Source organism: Muntiacus reevesi, chromosome 2 (genome assembly GCF_963930625.1).
Source record: "Muntiacus reevesi chromosome 2, mMunRee1.1, whole genome shotgun sequence".
Classification (NCBI taxonomy): Eukaryota; Metazoa; Chordata; class Mammalia; order Artiodactyla; family Cervidae; genus Muntiacus; species Muntiacus reevesi.
This window is the reverse complement of record NC_089250.1, coordinates 247,802,669-247,819,927: the sequence shown is the minus strand read 5'-3', so window position 1 is coordinate 247,819,927 and position 17,259 is coordinate 247,802,669. Positions and strand designations below refer to the sequence as shown.

Genomic DNA, 17,259 nt, shown 5'->3' with positions numbered 1-17,259 from the left:
CTCAGATGTGTTGAATTTGACCTCAGCGGAGGTGTTGAATTTGATCACAGCGGAGTTGGAAGTAGTTAACTTGAGAATCGGTGAAATCAGTTTGGGGACAACTACGAAGTAGTTACGAAGTAACTTTTTTTTTTGCTTGTCCGTTTTAAATGTTATTTTGACTAAATTTAAGCATTGATATATCCTGCAAAGCAAGTAGATTAAAGAAAAAAAATTGTTACCATTAACAATTCTATAGGATTAGAATTATCTACAATCAACCCAGTTGGGGGTAGGGAGCATAAAATGTTAATAGATGTCTCAATAAAGGGGTTTTTACCCCTTTTTAAAATAGTATTTTTACCATTACTGTTGGAGTGCAATGTGGAACTTTTCACCGGGCAACCATAAAGAGCAAGATTGGAAAAGAACCTGGGTTCTTTCTTCAAGGCAATAGCATTCTTTCTAAGTTGGCTATGCCCCAGTAGGAATCATTATAAGGGAATCATTATAAGGGAAAGATGCCGTAGTCGGCAGGATTTGAACCTGCGCGGGGAAACCCCAATGGATTTCTAGTCCATCGCCTTAACCACTCGGCCACGACTACTTTCAAGTAGCAAAGAGATTGTAATCTCCATACATCTTCCTCATTTTAGTCGGTTTATTAAGTTTTTTATTGAACTCTTATTTCATACATGGAATTGTCTTTGACTGTATAAGTTAATCTTATACTTTAAACCTAAACATATATTAACATCATAAGACATGGCCTGTTTTATGTCCTAGGGCTTCATAAAAGATTAAAAAAATAAAACTTCTAGGGATTTCCCTGGTGGTCCAGAGGAAGACTCTGTGTTTTACCTGGGGGAGGGGGGGGGGCGGGTACAGGTTTGATACCTGGTTGGGGAACTAAGATCCCTGCAAGCTGGTTGGCAAAAAAAAAAAAAAACTTCAAAAATTATTTCCGTATGTCTAGTGTGATGCTTCAAGGAATGAACTTAGGGGCCAAACAAACGGAATTATATCCCAGCTCCGACACTTCCACAGTTGCATGAACTTAAGGAAGATATCTTCCCCTTCCTAAACCCCATGTTGGTTTGTTTGTTTTCTTTTTTTAAAATTTTATTTATGTAGTCTGAACTGGGTTTTTGTTGCTGTGCTTGGGTTTTCTCTAATTGCAGCAAATGGGAGCTATTATTTGTTGTGGTGCACAGGCTTCTTACTGTGGTAGTTTCTCTTACTGCAGAGCAAAGGCTCTTAGGCATGCAGGCTCAGTAGTTGTGCCTGGATGATATGTGGGATCCTCCTGGACCAGGGATTGAACCTGTGTCCCCTGCATTGGCAGGTAGATTCCCAACCCCTGAACTACCAGGGGAAGCTATAGCCTCATGTTTCTTATTTGTATAATGGGGATAAAAATCCTGACCCCCACAGGTATTGTGAGGATAGAAAATAATATAGAATCCCAAGGTTAATGGGGTTTAGAAATCCACACCTCTATCTTACAGAAATTCAGCAAATTAATTCAATAGATATTTATTGAGCAAGCTGTGGGCAGGTGCTGGGCTCTGGTGAAGAACTCCAGAGCTCTGAGACAAAGAGGTACGTTGATGCGAGGGGGACTGGGCTCAGGATATCTAGCCCCCAGATTTTCCCCTGAACAATAGCTATTCCATGTCTGCAGAGCTGCAAATGTGAGAAGCACCATTACCATGATACTCTGCCCTGGGCAGCTGTGTCTAGGACCCAGTCCAGTTGGCTATCAGCCCACCCCTTCTCTCCAGCTCTGGGATAAAACACACAAAGCTCTTAAGCCCCTGGCCAGAGAGCAGATTCTGTCCCCACCCCCAACCCCATGCATACACTCCAGGTCACTCAATTCCAGGGAAGAGCAGGGACTTAGGGAGCAAAAACCAGGGGAAAGTAGGTCACAGCAGGAGGATGGTAATCCCCTTGATGGCTGGCCAACACAACAGAGCCCCTGCTCCTGGAAGCAGGCTGCTCCTGGCCTCCCACCTCAAGTAGCTCTGGGAAGATTTTTGGGGTTTGGAGCCCCAGCACCATCCCTCTCAATAGTATACTCAGGTTAAGAGCCCAAAGAGTACACACCCTCCATACTGAAGTCATTCTTAGGCCAAGCTCTTGCTGACTGTAACATTTCCTCTGCAGGTTTTAGTGATTCTGTCTTACATTCCACACACTCCCACAAGTGCATTCTTTATCCCCACCCCTATGTTGGGTGCTGGAGACACAAAGAGGACCCTTGGGGAATCCACGGTGGGGAATTCGGACCTAGACCCAGACAGTAACAAGCCAGTGAGCCAGTGCTATCAGCATTGAGACAGAAGGAAGCCTGGGAGCTGTGTGGACCTGAAGGAGGCTTCTGAATCAGCCTGGATTCAGGGATAGGGAGGAGGGGATCCTGAACAAGAAGTAGGAGTTTGCCAGGAGAAAATAAGGAAGGGAATTCTGAGCACAGAGAATAGATGCATAAAGATCCAGAGGAATAAAAGTCCGGCATTTCCTTCCAGAAGATACTGGTGGTCAGCAGGGGGTGGATCTGGGTTTTTTTGGCCTGAACTTTCAGAAGATGGGTAAGGAATGGTTGGGAGAGCGAAGTGGGGATAAAAGTACAGGTGAAGGAAGTATAGGAGCAAAGACAGGGCAGAGTGAGTTAATTGAGGCATCTTAGCTAACTGGAATGAGAGGGTGTTTGGGAAGCTGAAGTAGGGCTCCTCTGGATGAAGTAGAGTGGAGGTCTCTGGAGGCTCCTGTCACCCTGGAGCCTAAGCAAGGGTCCTACCAGGCCTGATTCTGTCCTAGGGTCAACAACCTCCCAGCACGTGCTTTAGTGCAAACCTGGCCTGACAAGTCCTGGACTTCCACCCGTCCTTCCCTCCCAGCTGATTCCTCGGGCCCCTCTTGTAAAGTCCTCTCCAACTCAGCCCCACTTCTCCTCCACCATTTGTAACTCTGTCTTCTTTACCACCTATCACTCTCTATCATGCTTCTCTGAAACCTCCCCTTACTCCAAGGACTGAGCAGGTAGATCATTCCTCTGTGCTACTATAGAGTGGGAGTTACTCAGTAGACTGAATAAACCATCCTACATAGACACACAGCTGACTGACATAGGGTCTTGCAGACAATGAAAAGGAATTTAATATCAGGATCAGTTGTTCAATGGAGAATAAAGTAGAAGCCAGTGAGGAGGCCATGGCAGTGTTCACTCAAGTCATGTGGGAGTGAACTTGGTAGAGGGTCCCGGCAGGGATGGTAGAGGGTCTCCCCCTCTCTGAGGCCTTCCTCTTCCCTCAGGATTCTGCTCATGCTGATTCTTGCTCTTCTTCTCCACCATGAAGAACAGGGGCTCCTCACACAGGGCACATTCATCTGTGCTTCCAGAAAGTCCTCCAGGATTTCTCTGACCTCATGCAGCACACCTCTTTTCAGAGAACAAGCTTGTGCAGAGCAGAGGCCAGAAGAACCCTCATTGTGACCCAGTTTCTGCTGCTCCCGATCACCTCAGAGACTTGAATGTAGACTCCAACAGGGCTTCCCCGTCTTCTGGAACAGACTCCCCTCAGATGAGCCATAACCCCAGAGAAGGAGAGGAAAGAGTACTTAATCTGAACTGTGTCTTGAAGGCTAAGGGGGTAGTTCAGCAGAGGGAGCATGAGGTGAGATGGTCAGGAGCCTGGAAACTGGGAGAGGGGTGGACTGGCTGGGAGTGGGGATGGGGATGCTCTACCACCTCACAAGGCCCCTACAGGCCAGGACAGGAGGGGCAGGAAGACAGGAGTGCCAGCCTGGGAGAACGGAGATAGAGACATTCCCGGACAGAGATCTTGGAACCTGCTGGCAGTGGAAAGCTCTGCCCTACTCCTGGGTAATGGGTGTTTGTGAGGAAAAAGACTGAGTCCCCTGTGGCAGCCTTCGGCCCCGCCCATGTTATCTTGGGGATCAGTTTCTGGAGGCCTCAACCCCAGCTGAGCGGGCCTCAGCAGAAAGAAAGGAAGGAACTTAGTACAAATATAAATACCTTTAATGAAAGCCAAGTGTGCTCTGAGGAGGCCGACGGCAGCCACCAGAGCACGGCTGGAGGCGGGGGTGCCACTACCCAACTGGACTGGCTAGGCCAGGGGCCCCAGGAGGCAGGCCAGCGCCAGAGCAGCTGCCAGCAGCGGGGGCATGGGGGCCGGGGTGGGTGCCGGCGCTGTTGCCCGCAGGGTTTCCTGGTTGGTCTCTGGGCCCACCCCATGCTCCTGAAGGCGCACAGGGGTGCCACAGAGAGTGTGCAAGTTATCTGGGTGTGGGGCCCGGCGAGCTTCTTGCTGTAGTGACTCCCACACGGCAGCTGCCTCCTCCGGGCAGCCCAATAGGACTCGTGAGGCACAGGTGTGGAAGTCATTCCAAGACCTGTTAAGGGTATGGAGTTAGGGGAATTAGGTGGGGCAGGGGGGGCTTTGGGATGGGAGGGAAAAGGTTCAGATCCCAAGGGTGGTGTTGCCCGCGCACCTGCCCATACCTGCAGACGGTCTCCAGTTCGCCTCCGTGGCCCATGCCGTCTCCCAAGCGGATGAGACACTCAGCAAAGCCCTGGTATATGGTGTCACAGCGGCCTGGGCCCGCTGCAGCTGCTGCCAGGGGAGATACAGGGACTGCGGGTCGGGGTGGAGACTAATTGATAGGATGAGGCAGCGCACCCTCAACCCCCCAACTCCCAGAGGCTTGTTTACCAGGGCGCTTTCTGGGGACGTGACTCAGCTTGAAAGGGGCACCCTAGGGAACCAAGTGGCACACCTGGGGACCACCTGCTTCCACCCCCTTCTAGAAGGACCCAGACAGGATAGGTGGGCATGGGGGAAGAAGTCTCATCCCAGGGGTTGACTTTCTCCGAGTTCTGGGCCCCAGGTCAGGTGAGAACAGTCCAATTGAAGGAGCATGGACATGGGTAAGGGGGACGGGGCCCCTGGCAAAGGCCAGTTTCTCTGCAGCCTAGACACCTCCCTGAACACAGGTGTTTCCCAATGGGTCAGGATAGAGGGGGTTGAGATCCAGGCCCAACCCTAGGAGAGGACCTCAGAGATCCTGGGGTTGGTCTGGGAGTCCTGCAAGAGGTCAAGCTTCTGCTTATCAGACTGTGGAATTTGGGGATTTTTCCCTCTGAAACTACAGTTCAGTTCACAACCCTCACTTTACATCTTTCAGTCACTGGATCACATTCTTCCCTCCCTGGAGCCCTTTCACCTCTCCACCCTGGCTCTCGGCACTCAGGAAGGCTGTGCCTCAGCTCCCACACAACTTATACCCAGCCTGTGGAGAGGGTGTGTGGACAGTCTGGGCCTGGGCACTCACCGAGGGGTGGCAGCAGCAGCAACAGCAACAGCCCCAGTGCACAGGGCGGTTGCCGGTGGTGACAGCAGCAGCAGCAGCGCATCATCCCCAGCTGGGAGCCTACTAACAGGGCTAGCAGCTTGGAGGGCAGCCCTTCGGCCCAGCCTCCGGGAGGAGGCACTGTGATTGGATGGGGGGCGGGGCTCAGCCACCCAGAAGCCCCACCCCAGTTCCAATAGGCAAAAGAGGAGGGAGGGACTCCAGAGAGGAGAACCCAGGAGCATAGTGGGGTGCTGAGCTGACCCTGGGGGGCCCTTGCCTCGGAGATGGAGAGATCTGGGAGAGTAGCTGGGCAGATGAGGGTGGTGTTCAGGCCCCGTGGGATGGGTTGGCCTAGACAGAGCTCCGCACAGGGAGAAGAGAGGGGGCAGGTTAAGACAGGGCAGTTATCAAAGTCACACCAAAGACACATGAAAAGCACACACATACTCCATTTTATTCCAAAAGCATTTACTTGAATTTCTCAATTTTTTTTCAAAAACAAAAAGACCCAAATCAGAGGTAAAAAGGAACATGGAAAATTCAACTTAAGTGGGGTCATAATCTCAGGGGTTATGCTCCAGGCATGACAGAACCCAAGAAGGCACAATACCCACCCTGGGCCCAGCCTACACCTGCTGGCTACCACACCCTGCAGACCATAGCCAGTGCTATCCCCGTAAAACTCTCCAAATGTGGGCGCCTGAGCAGGTAACGGGCAGGCATGACCCTACTCTGGCCTAAGCCTGTCTGTTGGCCTTCAGTGCCACCTCACCTTGGACAAAGGAGGCTTAGCTAAGGGAGGCTGGGGGTCATAAGGCCGTGCAGCATGAGGCTGAGACGCCGGGCTGCTTTGCCAAGTGAGTTGTGTGGCTCCGCTTGCAGGAACTGGAAGAGCTTCTGGCGCACCTGAGCCATGACAGAGCCCATGTGGTCCCGAGTGATGGGGTCACTGTGGTCCAGGTGCATTACAGCCTCTTCCAGGTAGCTGGGGATGGAGGAATAAGACTGGCTATAGGTGGCCTCCAGCAGAGGAGAACGCCCCCTGGTGGCAATGAGGCCCAGAGGGGCTGCTGACAATGGAGGTCTCAAAGCCTGAGATGGGCAGGGGCAGAGGGGACTGGTGCAGAACCCGGGGGAGGGGAGTCAGGAAGGAGTGGGAGTCTCTGCTTTGAAGTGCTCACCCACCTTCACCCCAGCTCTAGTCCCCAACTATTCCCACTCACCTGAGCTTGAGGTCAGTTCGAGTGCCAAGATCAGAGGCCAGTTGCTGGATGAGAGAAAGGAGTACAGGCTGGGAGAGGGGGCAAGGTGGCTGCCCAAAAACCTGGCCTGGGTCCACTGTTTCACACACGTATAGCACCAGGTTCAGGTCAGCAGCTGTCAGGGCCTGAGTAGAGAACAGAGTTTATAGCTGATGTCAAGATGGAATGCCTGCTTGTATGGCTATGTGGCCTGGGAGAGGATGACTACGGAGTAGGGCATCCTGAGGGAGTTGCTCAGGGGCCCAGAGAGAGCACTGAAGGGCTGCTGTTTCTCTAGGGGATCAGGATTTCTGAGAAGGGTGGTGATGAAGCAAGGTGGACTGAGGTAGAAAGAAAGGGATCCAGGGACCAGGCAGAGGGAAAAGCAAGGGAAATGGCCTGGAGGCAAAGAGAACGAAGGAAAATCTGCTGCCAGACCACCCGAAGTCTGACAGGGAATGTGGCTCTTGTCAGGAGACACTGGCCTCTACCTGGGCCCAGTGCCTGGCTTACCTGCTGGAAGGCCTGATTGAGGTGGCCCTGCTGCAGCAGCTGTAGGATATGGGCTTGCTGGGCTTGGCAGTCGAGGTGGGCAGCGGGGACAGGTGTGCCAGCGGCTGAGCGCATGGCCTGCATGATGCTAGAGGTGACGGCGGCCTGCTGCTCCTTGAGAGCCACACTCACCTCGCCCTTCACAATGCGCTGTACCTGTGCTAGAATTGCCTCCTGCAGGCTGCGAGGCAAGTGAGGGAGACGAGGTCAATATGTGGTCGAGTCTGGCGCTTTCCACACCCACCACCTAGCTCCATGCCCAGGCCACCCACCTGCCCACGGCCACGTGCAGCTGGTGCTGCACCTCAGCCCGAACGCTGCCAGATACAGTGGCCGCCATCTGCTCCGTGGCCCCCTGCAAGGTGCTGACCAGGCCCCGCAGCTGGGCCAGCACAGGCTCCCGCGCCTCCTGCTCTCGTGCCTTACGGCTCTTCATGTGGCTCTCCAACTGCTGCAAGTCTGAAAAGTGACCATGGGAGCCGTGAGAGGGACAATGAGGAGAAGAGGATGGCCTCTCCCTCCCTGAGGCAGAAGACCCCACTCACACTCCTGTGTGCCCAGTCGGAAGCTGTCATTGATTTGCTGGAACATGGCCTGGCAGCTCTTCTCGAAGGCAGGCAGGACCACGCTCTGGAAGGCTTCCCGGTAGGCGGCCTGCATTGGTCCCTGTAACGTGTCTGCGGCTGCTCGGGCAATGGCATCTGTCAAGTTCTAGGGGTGGAGGAGGGGCTAAGTTGAGTCTTGAGCTCATGCCCACCACTCACTTCCCTCACCTTGGGCCCTACAGCACCTTGGACTTGAGCAGCTTAGAGATGTTCTCTTTCATGCTACTCTCCACAGCTGTGAGTTTGGTGGCCACCGAGTTGCTGAGCTGGCCAGCCACGGGCTCTAGACTGCGGGAGACACCTGGGACATGAGAAGAAGGGAGAGGCTGAGCCATGAGATGAGGTTTGACAGGGAGAAGGCCCTTCGAATCTGGCCCACCCAGAAGTCTCCATGTGAAACTCACACGGAGGAACCGTCTTCTTGATCTCATCCCGTATGCTGCGCTCCAGCCGCCCTGCTACCGCTGAAGACAGTGCCTGGGATAGCTGCTGCGTCAGCTGCTCCTGCAGCTGCCCACCCCGCTGCTGCCCCTCAGCCAGGGCCCGCTCCAGTCGCCGCTCTGTGCTGTCGCTAAGGAACAGACCCAGAGGAGGTCCCACATACCGTCCTGGGCTGAGAACACGGCTGCCTCCCTGTCCCTCTGCCCAGCTGCGCCCCGCCCCCAAGGATACGCTCCTGCTCGTGCCTTGACTCCAGGGCTCGCTCCACGTGGCCTGTGACGGTGCTCTGAAGGCCTTCAAGCTGGGTGCATAGGCGCTGCAGCAGCTCTTCTTGGCTGTGCCACAGCTGTGCCAGCTCTCTCTGCTGCTGCCAGATCAGTGCCGGCCAGTTCTCAGGGGTTTCTGCCACCTGCCAGTAACATCAAAAGTCACCTGATGCCTGCCCTGCCCATCCCCCACATCAGACCAGGGGAAGGTCTGGCCACCCCACCCCCACCCCCACAGGCAGGAGTCCCAGAAGCAGAAAGGGACTCTCTCTGCTCACTCACCTGGTGCTCTGTGAGCCGGGATCCCAAGGATGAATCCCTGCCATAGGTGAGAAGCACCTCAGGCCACGTCACGCAGGCAGCCTGAAGCCCACCCCCTCCCTGGCCCTGGGACCCCCCTACCCGTCATCCTTTTTGCCCTTTCTCTTGAGCTTGGGTGAGGCCCGAGGGGATCCCTTGGTCTTCCAGTCCTTGGCTGGAAGACGTGGAGTGGGCACTTTGGTGCCAAAGTTCCCTGCGGCAGAGGCGAGGCTGGCCACCTCGTCATCATGGTCACTGCGGGAAGAGGAAGGACAGAGATAGGCACCTGCCCACTGGCTGGCCCTCCTGGGAGAGGAAAGGTGCAGGGTGGTGCCTACCTTTGCTCTGCGCTGGCGTCCTGGCTGTCGTGTTGCTGCAGCAGGTGGTAAGGTGGTCGGTGGAAGGCCAGGCTCTTGTGCTTTTCTTGGAGGCCATTCCGGGGGCTGGGGAGGGCCAGGCCAAGTCAGTGGTGGATGACTCTACCTGAAGCCCCTACCATTGGCACACTCCCCCCGCCTACCCTCCAAGCTCCTCACCTCTCGGCCAGGCTGCTGCAGGTCTCGCGAGTGATGTCTGGGGCTGTAGGCCAGACCTGACTGTCAGGGGCCGTGGCCTCCTGGGTCAAGGCTGCCTCCAGGAGGGAAGGGGTACTATGCCGATCCCCATCCCCAGGGCCCCCATCCAGACTAAGCTGGGGGCCAAGCTCAGGCCCTGGCCGGGGCCTTGGGGACAACAGGTGGAGTGCCGAGGCTGCTGAGGCCATGCTGTCTGGCTCTAGGCCCTCAGGAGCGGAGGCGCCAAAGCCACGGGACAGTGCCTCAGATGCGATCTCAGGGATGTCCTGGGACAAGGCAGTGGAGGCTGAGGAGATAACATCGGGGGAGCGGGTGCGGCTGGGGGAAGCCTGAGGCAGCCCCAGGGGTTCCACTTCCTGCAGCTCCAGGGCGAGTGCAGAGGCAGCAGTAGGCACCTGAGGGGGCCAAGATAAGACTTAAATGGTGGGAGGTAGGGCTAAAACAAGTATGGAGATGATGCACTGGTGTGCGCAGTGATGCGAGATCGGGCACGGAGGACAGGGACACAAGTCATAAATGGTCACAGTCAGGAGAGGAGGTGGGGAAGAGAGGCTGAGGGGCTGCTCTCCAGGGACACCGCAGGCTAAGATACCCTCAGGGGAAACATGGGCTATCTGAGGCAGAGTAGGACCAGCACACAGGAAACTGGGAAATCACCACCAGCCTCCCCACCCTCATACGCCTGCCACCCCGCACTTCACACACCCACACACGCACCTGACCAGGCCCTTTGGGAGTCAGTTTGTCGGCCGGACCTGGGAGCAGGCCGGGCAGGAGCCCACGTGGGCTTGCCTGCAGGCTGCTGCTGCTCATGGTCAGACCGCTATCCAGCTGTAGCTTGGGGCTCAAGGTCAGCTCCTCAGGTGGCCTGCTGGCAGGAGGATGAGGTGTAAGCAGACAGAGCCTGGCGTCACCTGGCACCAGCCCCTGCCCCTCACCCTGCCCCTCACTTCACCTGGGCAAGGAGGGGTCCACGACCGAAGTACTGCTCATGGCAGACACGGCTGTGAGAGAGGAGCTGCTGCTGCTGCTGCTGCTGGGAGATGCAGCGATCTGGGGAAACATGGAGAATGAGGGCTGTGGCCATGGAGGGCATCCCCAGGTACCACCTTCCCCGAGGCCCACTCCTCCCAAGCACACCTGCTGCAGGGAGGCGCTGGGCGTCATGAAGGCGTCAGGTGTCATCAGCTTGGGCTTGGTCTCACTGCTCAGATTGAGGAAGTCAGCTGGTGCAGGCAACTCCACGATACGTCGGAGGTCAGGCTGGGAGCCTTGAGTGGCCGATCCCAGGCCCTCTGAGCCCAGCTCAGGCCGAGACTCTCCAAATGCTGTGGGGAAGCCTGCCTCTTTAGTCAGATCTCACACCCCGGTCAAAACCTACTTCCCTCTCACCCTTAACTCACCAAAGTCTTCATGGGCAGGGTGTGAGGGGAGTGGGGCCACAACGTCAGGGTTCAGCTGTGGCTGAAAGCGGATCTGGACGTCCTGCAATGCCCTGCAGGACGAGCAGAGGGAGAAGACGACAGTCAGAGGCAGCACGGTAGGGAGGGGCTGACCGGGCACAGGTGGCCCCCCCCAACACGCTTACTTAGTGTGCACACAGAAGAGCTTGATGAGCACGCCGGCTGCAGACTCCATGGCACCTGCTCCGTGGGTCCCGTCTACAAGGACAAAGTGGACAACTGAGCCCCTGACACTCTGTACCTCAGCACTCCCCTGCCTTCCAACACAGACCCCCGACCCTGAGCAGCTCACCGGCCCCGAGGCTGTCGTTCTCCTCCTCGGCAGGCAGCACCTCTGTGTGCCGCAGCCGGCAGCGGCTCACAACCTGGATACCGAAGCTCAGTACAGGGTGGGTGAGAAGGAACTCAGAGATGGAGCTGAAGCAGGCCCGGCCCTCCTCCTGGTTCTGCAGCAGTTCCATCACATAGAGGACCTGCACGGGCGGCAAGGTCACAGCTGAGTTCAGGGGATAGGAAGGCCCCAGATGAGCCACACACATCTTCATCCCCCCGATGCTACCCGCTCTGCCCCCACTGCAGCCCACCTTCCGCTGCACATCACTGAGGATCAGATATTCCGCTGAGAGGTCCAGGCAAACCTTGAGGCTGGGGGGCACACTCACGGGGCTGAAGATATCTGGGGAGAAGCTGGATGGGGGGAAGAGGCAGGATAAATGAGACTGAGGATGGAAAGAACCCATATCACCAAGCTCGCCCCTGCCCAGCACCACAGCCCCTGCTTACCGAATGGTCTGCAGGCAGGTCCAGGACACCGTGCACCACATCTTCAGCTCCCGATTCTGGTCAGCGCCAGTAATGAGGAACCTCCAGAAAGGGACCCTGCAAAGCAGCAAGGCATTGAGTGGCTGGCGGGGCGGCCCTTTATGGTAGCCCACGGTCCAGTCCACCACCCTCCGGCCTGCCCACTCACTCACTCAGGATCCTGTTTCTTGTGGTTGTCACAGAACAGGAGGCAGGAGAGGGGCCGCCCATCATGAGGCTTCCACTCATGTAAACACCTGCGGTAAATGAGGGGCCTAAGTGGGTGATCTGATCCCCTACCTGGGGGAGCCCAGTCCCTCAGGCTCTGCCTTACCGTGGTTCATCCTGTCCCTCAATGTAGATCTGCCAGAACTTGACAAAGCCATCATGACTTGCAGTAGCCAGGACAGTCCCATCAGGTGAGAGGGCCCCTTCACTCAAGCACTGAGAAGAACCCAAAAAGCCTTGCTTTGCCACCAACTAGAGGTGGGAGCAAGTCCTCCTCAGGTGAGGATGGAAGTGAGCAAGGCTGACCCACAGGGGATCTGCAAGTGTATATGAAAGACTGACTGAACGGAGCCCTGTGGAGAAGCCCAGATCCAGGGGGGTACAGCCAGGTCAGGTGTGAGCACCACAGGAGGGGGTCACTCTGTGCTCAGAGGTCCCATGGGCAGAGTGCTTGAAAGCTGGGCAGCTGTGGGTCCAGGAAATAGATGAGGGACACATCTCGCTGGGGTGGGGCGAGAGGTTAGGAAAGGCAGTTGGCTGCAGGCTTACTGTGCTGTGGCCTTTTACCACGATGAAGCCCTGCTTGATCTGGCTGACGTCCACCGGCCAGGTGCTGTGGTTGGTGCGGAGCATGTCCAGGTCCCACACCTCAGCCTGGCAGGTACCGGGAAGTGAGTGCTCAGTCCATGACTACCCCACTGCTACTCAGCCCCTTCCTCTCCCCCCAGGCCCAGCCCCCTCACCCGGTCCTCATGCAACAGGGCCACTGTTGGGCTGCCCTCCTCACAGCAGTCCTCACTCTCTTCGGGGATGAAGGGGCACCAGATGATCCTGCGGAAGTGGTTCAGTGGAGTGCCCTCTGGCTGGCGGATGTGGACCAAGATCTCCTCTCTGAGCAGGGTGTTAAGGGCTAGTCGGAGGGATGATGCGGTGGGTCTGGCAGACCCAGCTCCACCCACTTTTCTCCAGTCCCCCATCCCACCCTGGGAAAGGATACTGAATTTTGCCATTAATCAGGGCCAAGCGCCATACAAACAGGTTGCCTGCCTCATCCAGGCAGGCCAGCTGTGGGGAATTGAGGTGTGCAAAGGCCAGATCAGCCACGCTGCCTGTGAAGCCTTTGAGCAGGGTCCGCTCTGAAGTGCTGACACTGATCACTCGCACCATTGCTGAGCCGTTGTTGGCAGCTGGAATCAGGAGAGTGGTAGGCCGTGAATAAGTACTCAGGACCAGGTGGCAACAGAGAGGCCCTGCCCTTGCCTGCCTCTCTGCCATTACCAGTCTGACGCTCAGTTTTCTCACTGGGCTCCAGAGGGTTGGGCAGAGCTGGGGGCATCGCAGACGAGCCTGCCATCATACCTCTACAGTCTGAGGGGGCTGAGTGACCCAACTGCAGAGCTTCCCCTCTGGGACTTCAAGCAGAACACCTTCCTCCTCTGTACTGCTCCTACTCACCCCTTATAGCATAGGCCAAGAAAGAGTTGGACACAGCGATCAAGTTGCCATAATAGTATTTCTGCTCCCAGTCATACTTGGCGACAGGCTGAATTTTCACCTGAGAACCAAGAGTGAGGAAGATCACAGAAGTCAAGGGCTGGGGCGGCTTTCCTGGAGTTGAACTAGCCCCCAGCATGCCTGGGAACAGGAGAGGCCATATGTGCAAGCCCAGCCACCCATGCATAACTCTTGGAGTCAGATTCCCACAAAGACTTGGCAGCCAACACTGGCTTCCTGAGACTGGGGTACACTATCTGTCTGTTAGGATAGTCCCCATAGGAACTGGCAGCATGGAATAGGGGAGTGACAGCCTAACTGTGCCCCAGCCATTATGCATGCCACAACATCTTGGTGCCCACCTTGTTGCTTCCCCGTGCCTTGCTCGAGATGCTAGAGTCACTGCTGGCCACAATCTCCACCTCCTTGGCCAAAATTCCGATGCCAGTGGAACTGTCATCTCCTAAGAGGCAGCTGGAGGGAGGAGTGCACAAGCATGACTCTTGTTCACCTGAAGTCTCAATGGGCAGGGTTGAGGGGAGAGGATGCAGCCACTCTGGTGAAAGTGTCAAGCTCTAGATGCCCTGCTCTGCCTGATTCACTGGTCCCCAAATCCTTAGCTTCTCTTGCTCACCCCCCTCCTTGGGAATGGTCCTACTTCCATGCTAAACCAGGAGCCCAAATTTCAGATTGAGGCCAAGCCCTTGTCCGTGGCCCTCATCCAAGCGGAGCATTCTACCCCAGGCTGTCTTGCGGGGCAGTAGCAGAGACTGCCGGACCCTCTTCCCCCACCTTATGCCTTTAGTTAGCAAATGCCTCAAAGACCCCATCACCACCACTACCATCTCCCAAACACTCACATGACCTGCTTTTCCTGTAGGTTAATAGGTGGCATGGCTCGGAGACCAGGCTTGTTTGTTGAAGCACTGTCACCTGAGCAGAGGGGGTCTGGGACCAGGAGCCCATTGAGATCTCCATTGTAGGCATTAGACGGTCGCTGGTTCTCTGCACTGGGGCCTAGGGGCAGAAAGGGCCACTCTGACGAGTTTGTTCCACCAGCCCACTGGCCTCTCCTTCTGCAGGGTTCCATTCAAGAATCATGAGGTGCTCTAGGAACACTCAACAAGGCATGTCAGTGGGGAGGAGGGCCCTTTATCCAATTCATTCTATAAGCACTGATGGTGAACCCAATGTATGCTAGGACCAAGGATGAGCATGAGGCTCTTCTACCTGGGGGAGTGGTTTAAGTCATCAAGAACCCTCTGCGGCCAGTTAATATTCAGGCCTGGGTCAGTACAGAAGGACTCTGTGTACTTGAAGAAGGGCAGAGGAATAGTCAGGACAGATTTGACAGTAGTAGTGTGGCTGGAACACACAAACATGGGAAGGATGGAGGGAAAACAAGGCTGCAGAGGTCTCAGGAATGAGGTTGGGTGCTTTGATTTTCCCTGTGGTAATGAGAGCCACAAAAGAGTTTTGAATGGGAAGGTGACATGATCTCCTGTGGCCAGAGGACTGACTGTTCTAAAGTGACATGTAAGATAGTTGAGAATCCAGGTAAGAGATATCAGGACCTGGACCAAAGTAGTGGAGGCGCTGGGGAAGAGAGGATGGGCTCCTAAGGCATGGAGAGACATGATTAAGATGTGGAAGAAAGAAAGGAAGGAGACTGCCTCACACAGCATGGGCTCAGAAGAAACCACTATGGACGTGAAGGAGCTGGCCAAAGAGGAGAGAAATTATGGGGTAGGGTGTGTGAGTAGGACAAATAGCATTTCAGTTGTTTACCATTGGCTTTATCATTAGTTGTATTTCAAGCAGTCTCAGAGGCTCAAACACTACTCCAAAACTCCCAGGTGGCAAGGAGACTAGGGCTTCACATTCAGGAATCGGGCAAGTTTCTAGTCACAAAACAGCCTGGGGTCTCACACTGTTCTCCAATAAGAGGAGACAAGCAAGTACTACTTGGCAAACAGGGGAATCAAGTATCAATCCAAGAGGAAAAACTACAGGCCACCTCACCTGCATCAGAGTGAGTGATGCTCAGAGGTAAGGTGACCACTTTCCCTTCCAGGGAGGCTAGTATGAGAACAAACAAGCTACATGTTACCCATGCCAGGCTCCATCAAACCTTTGTGGCAGTTAATAAGCATGAGAGGGCCACGCCAAGCCCGAAAGTCAAGGGAGCACACACTCTAGGCCTGGGGAAAAGGGCTTGATGGTTTCAGGCAGCAGGTGGATTTTCTCAGAGATTAGAGGTTAGCTGAACCCAGCAATGAGGACCCGTGCCTGTGTCTTTGGACACAGGAGCCAGTTTGGGCTTTCCAGCAGGTTTAACAACAGGGTCTAAGAAAACACAACCCTCAGCTTTGGCTGCTGCACATCCACACCACCATCACCAGCTAGTCTCTCGACCACTACAACTTTTCACAGGTCTGTGAATCTGCCATGAAACTTTGGCACCTTCACCCATGCTATTTCCTCTCTGTAGAAGGTCTTTCCTGACACCCCAGTCCCTCTCCGTATTATAAGTCCTGGCCTAAATACTGCTCTTCTCTCAGCTGTTCTCAGGCATTGACCAGCCCCTACCCCACCTACCCCGTCCTCCTCATAGAACCAAAACACTTCTCTCTCTCAATGGGAAGAACATTATATTACACCTCATTAACTCTGTGGCCTAGGAGCTCATTGAGGGCAGGAGGAGCTCTGGAGGTACCACAGCAAACCCAGGTAAATTTGAAATGAATGGAAATTAACTGCCGCTTGCAAATGTTTGCAGCCTGGTCCAATCAGCACTGTGCAACCTGTGATTTGCCTTAATCCCAGAGAGCACACAGGAACTGGTTGGTCACCTTCCTCCAGAAAATTAGTCTTAAAATCGCAGGCCTAGAGTCTGCATTCCAGAAGGAAGGACAAGTTGCTGTGCTCCTCAGCACAGCGTTTAGTTCTAGACCCAGAACTCGGTGTACAGGGCCCAGATAGGCCTCTGAACTATGTTATGGTAAAAGGGTAGGGAACCCGGGTCAGTCGCAGGAACACTAGAGACGTTGCTGCCGGGACATCTGGTGGGCTTTGCGGATTCAGAAATGAGCCCTCACCTTCAGCCGAGATGCTGAAGGACAGGGCAGAGCGGCACGGCTCCGGGATGGGGAAGGATCGCATCCGGGAGTCTGCGCGCTTGAGTAAGCACGCTCCTCCGACCCTCCGACCCTCATCTGCCCACACCAGACGGAAGGATGCGGAGCTGGTCCTGAGGGACTCCAGGGCCATGAAGGCAGCCAAGGCCCGCGCCGCCCTTCTGCCCGCTCATGGGGGCCCACCCCCACTGGCCCGGCTCACCTCCCGCCGGCCGGTCCAGCTTGAGGATGTCCCGCAGGTGCTGCGTGGCGTCCTCGATGTCGATGCTCGCGCAAGAGGAGGCCATGGGCCCAGCCGCCGGCGCCTGGGTCCGCGCCGCGTTCGTTTCACTGCCGCCGCGCACCGTCCAGCCGGGCACAACCCCGCCAGGGCCAAACAGTGATACGCCGGTCACTATACTCGATCCACCCGAAGCTCACAAACCGCCGCCCGCGCTGCGTCCCTGAGCCCCGCCAACCCCACCAACCGCCTCCACTTCCGGCCCGCCCGAGTTTCAGCTCCCGGAACCTGAGCCGGGCGGAGAAGAAAGGTTCCGGGCTCGTGAGGAGGACGCTTCGCCCCTCCAGAAAGCCCGCCCCTGCGCTAGTAGGGTCGGGGGAGTTCCTTGGAGCTGAGGCAGAGCAGATGTCCACCTTCTGGGCCGCCCTAAACCCTACTTGCTTCAGAATATCCCGCCCAGTCCATGTCCGCTCCCAGAGCATGGACTCATGATGGGCCTAGATCGGGTCAACTCTGTTGCCTAAGCCGAATCCCTCACATACTCTAGGAACAAGCTGAATTGGCAAGTTTAGGTTTCT

General features: G+C 55.6%; 2 protein-coding genes and 1 non-coding gene across 5 annotated transcripts; all 3 read right to left on the bottom strand.

Annotated features, from left to right (window-relative positions):
• Positions 1-504: 504 nt before the first annotated feature.
• TRNAS-AGA (transfer RNA serine (anticodon AGA)) lies at positions 505-586 on the bottom strand. Its single transcript has one exon. It is a non-coding gene; the product is annotated as a tRNA-Ser (tRNA).
• A 3,526-nt stretch (positions 587-4,112) lies between these two features.
• NRN1L (neuritin 1 like) lies at positions 4,113-5,422 on the bottom strand. The gene is made up of 3 exons (XM_065920539.1): positions 5,338-5,422; positions 4,508-4,640; positions 4,113-4,398 (listed from the first exon to the last, which is right to left on the bottom strand). Exons 1-3 carry the CDS (start codon positions 5,420-5,422, stop codon positions 4,113-4,115), a joined length of 504 nt encoding a protein of 167 aa, XP_065776611.1.
• A 387-nt stretch (positions 5,423-5,809) lies between these two features.
• On the bottom strand, positions 5,810-16,931 carry EDC4 (enhancer of mRNA decapping 4). 3 transcript variants are annotated; one of them, XM_065925582.1, is made up of 29 exons: positions 16,664-16,931; positions 14,185-14,341; positions 13,687-13,798; positions 13,286-13,385; positions 12,828-13,017; positions 12,574-12,721; positions 12,380-12,484; positions 11,937-12,046; positions 11,776-11,859; positions 11,585-11,680; positions 11,386-11,488; positions 11,094-11,274; positions 10,927-10,999; positions 10,742-10,833; positions 10,479-10,666; positions 10,294-10,391; positions 10,056-10,209; positions 9,300-9,733; positions 9,102-9,206; positions 8,866-9,018; positions 8,746-8,782; positions 8,429-8,606; positions 8,161-8,316; positions 7,942-8,057; positions 7,697-7,862; positions 7,424-7,610; positions 7,113-7,332; positions 6,582-6,745; positions 5,810-6,343 (listed from the first exon to the last, which is right to left on the bottom strand). In XM_065925582.1, exons 1-29 carry the CDS (start codon positions 16,746-16,748, stop codon positions 6,151-6,153), a joined length of 4,185 nt encoding a protein of 1,394 aa, XP_065781654.1. In that variant the 5' UTR covers positions 16,749-16,931; the 3' UTR covers positions 5,810-6,150. The 3 variants fall into 3 exon arrangements, with proteins under 3 accessions (XP_065781654.1, XP_065781656.1, XP_065781655.1); XM_065925584.1 differs by having other exon boundaries at positions 8,161-8,327; positions 8,443-8,606; XM_065925583.1 differs by having other exon boundaries at positions 10,056-10,206.
• Positions 16,932-17,259: the final 328 nt, after the last annotated feature.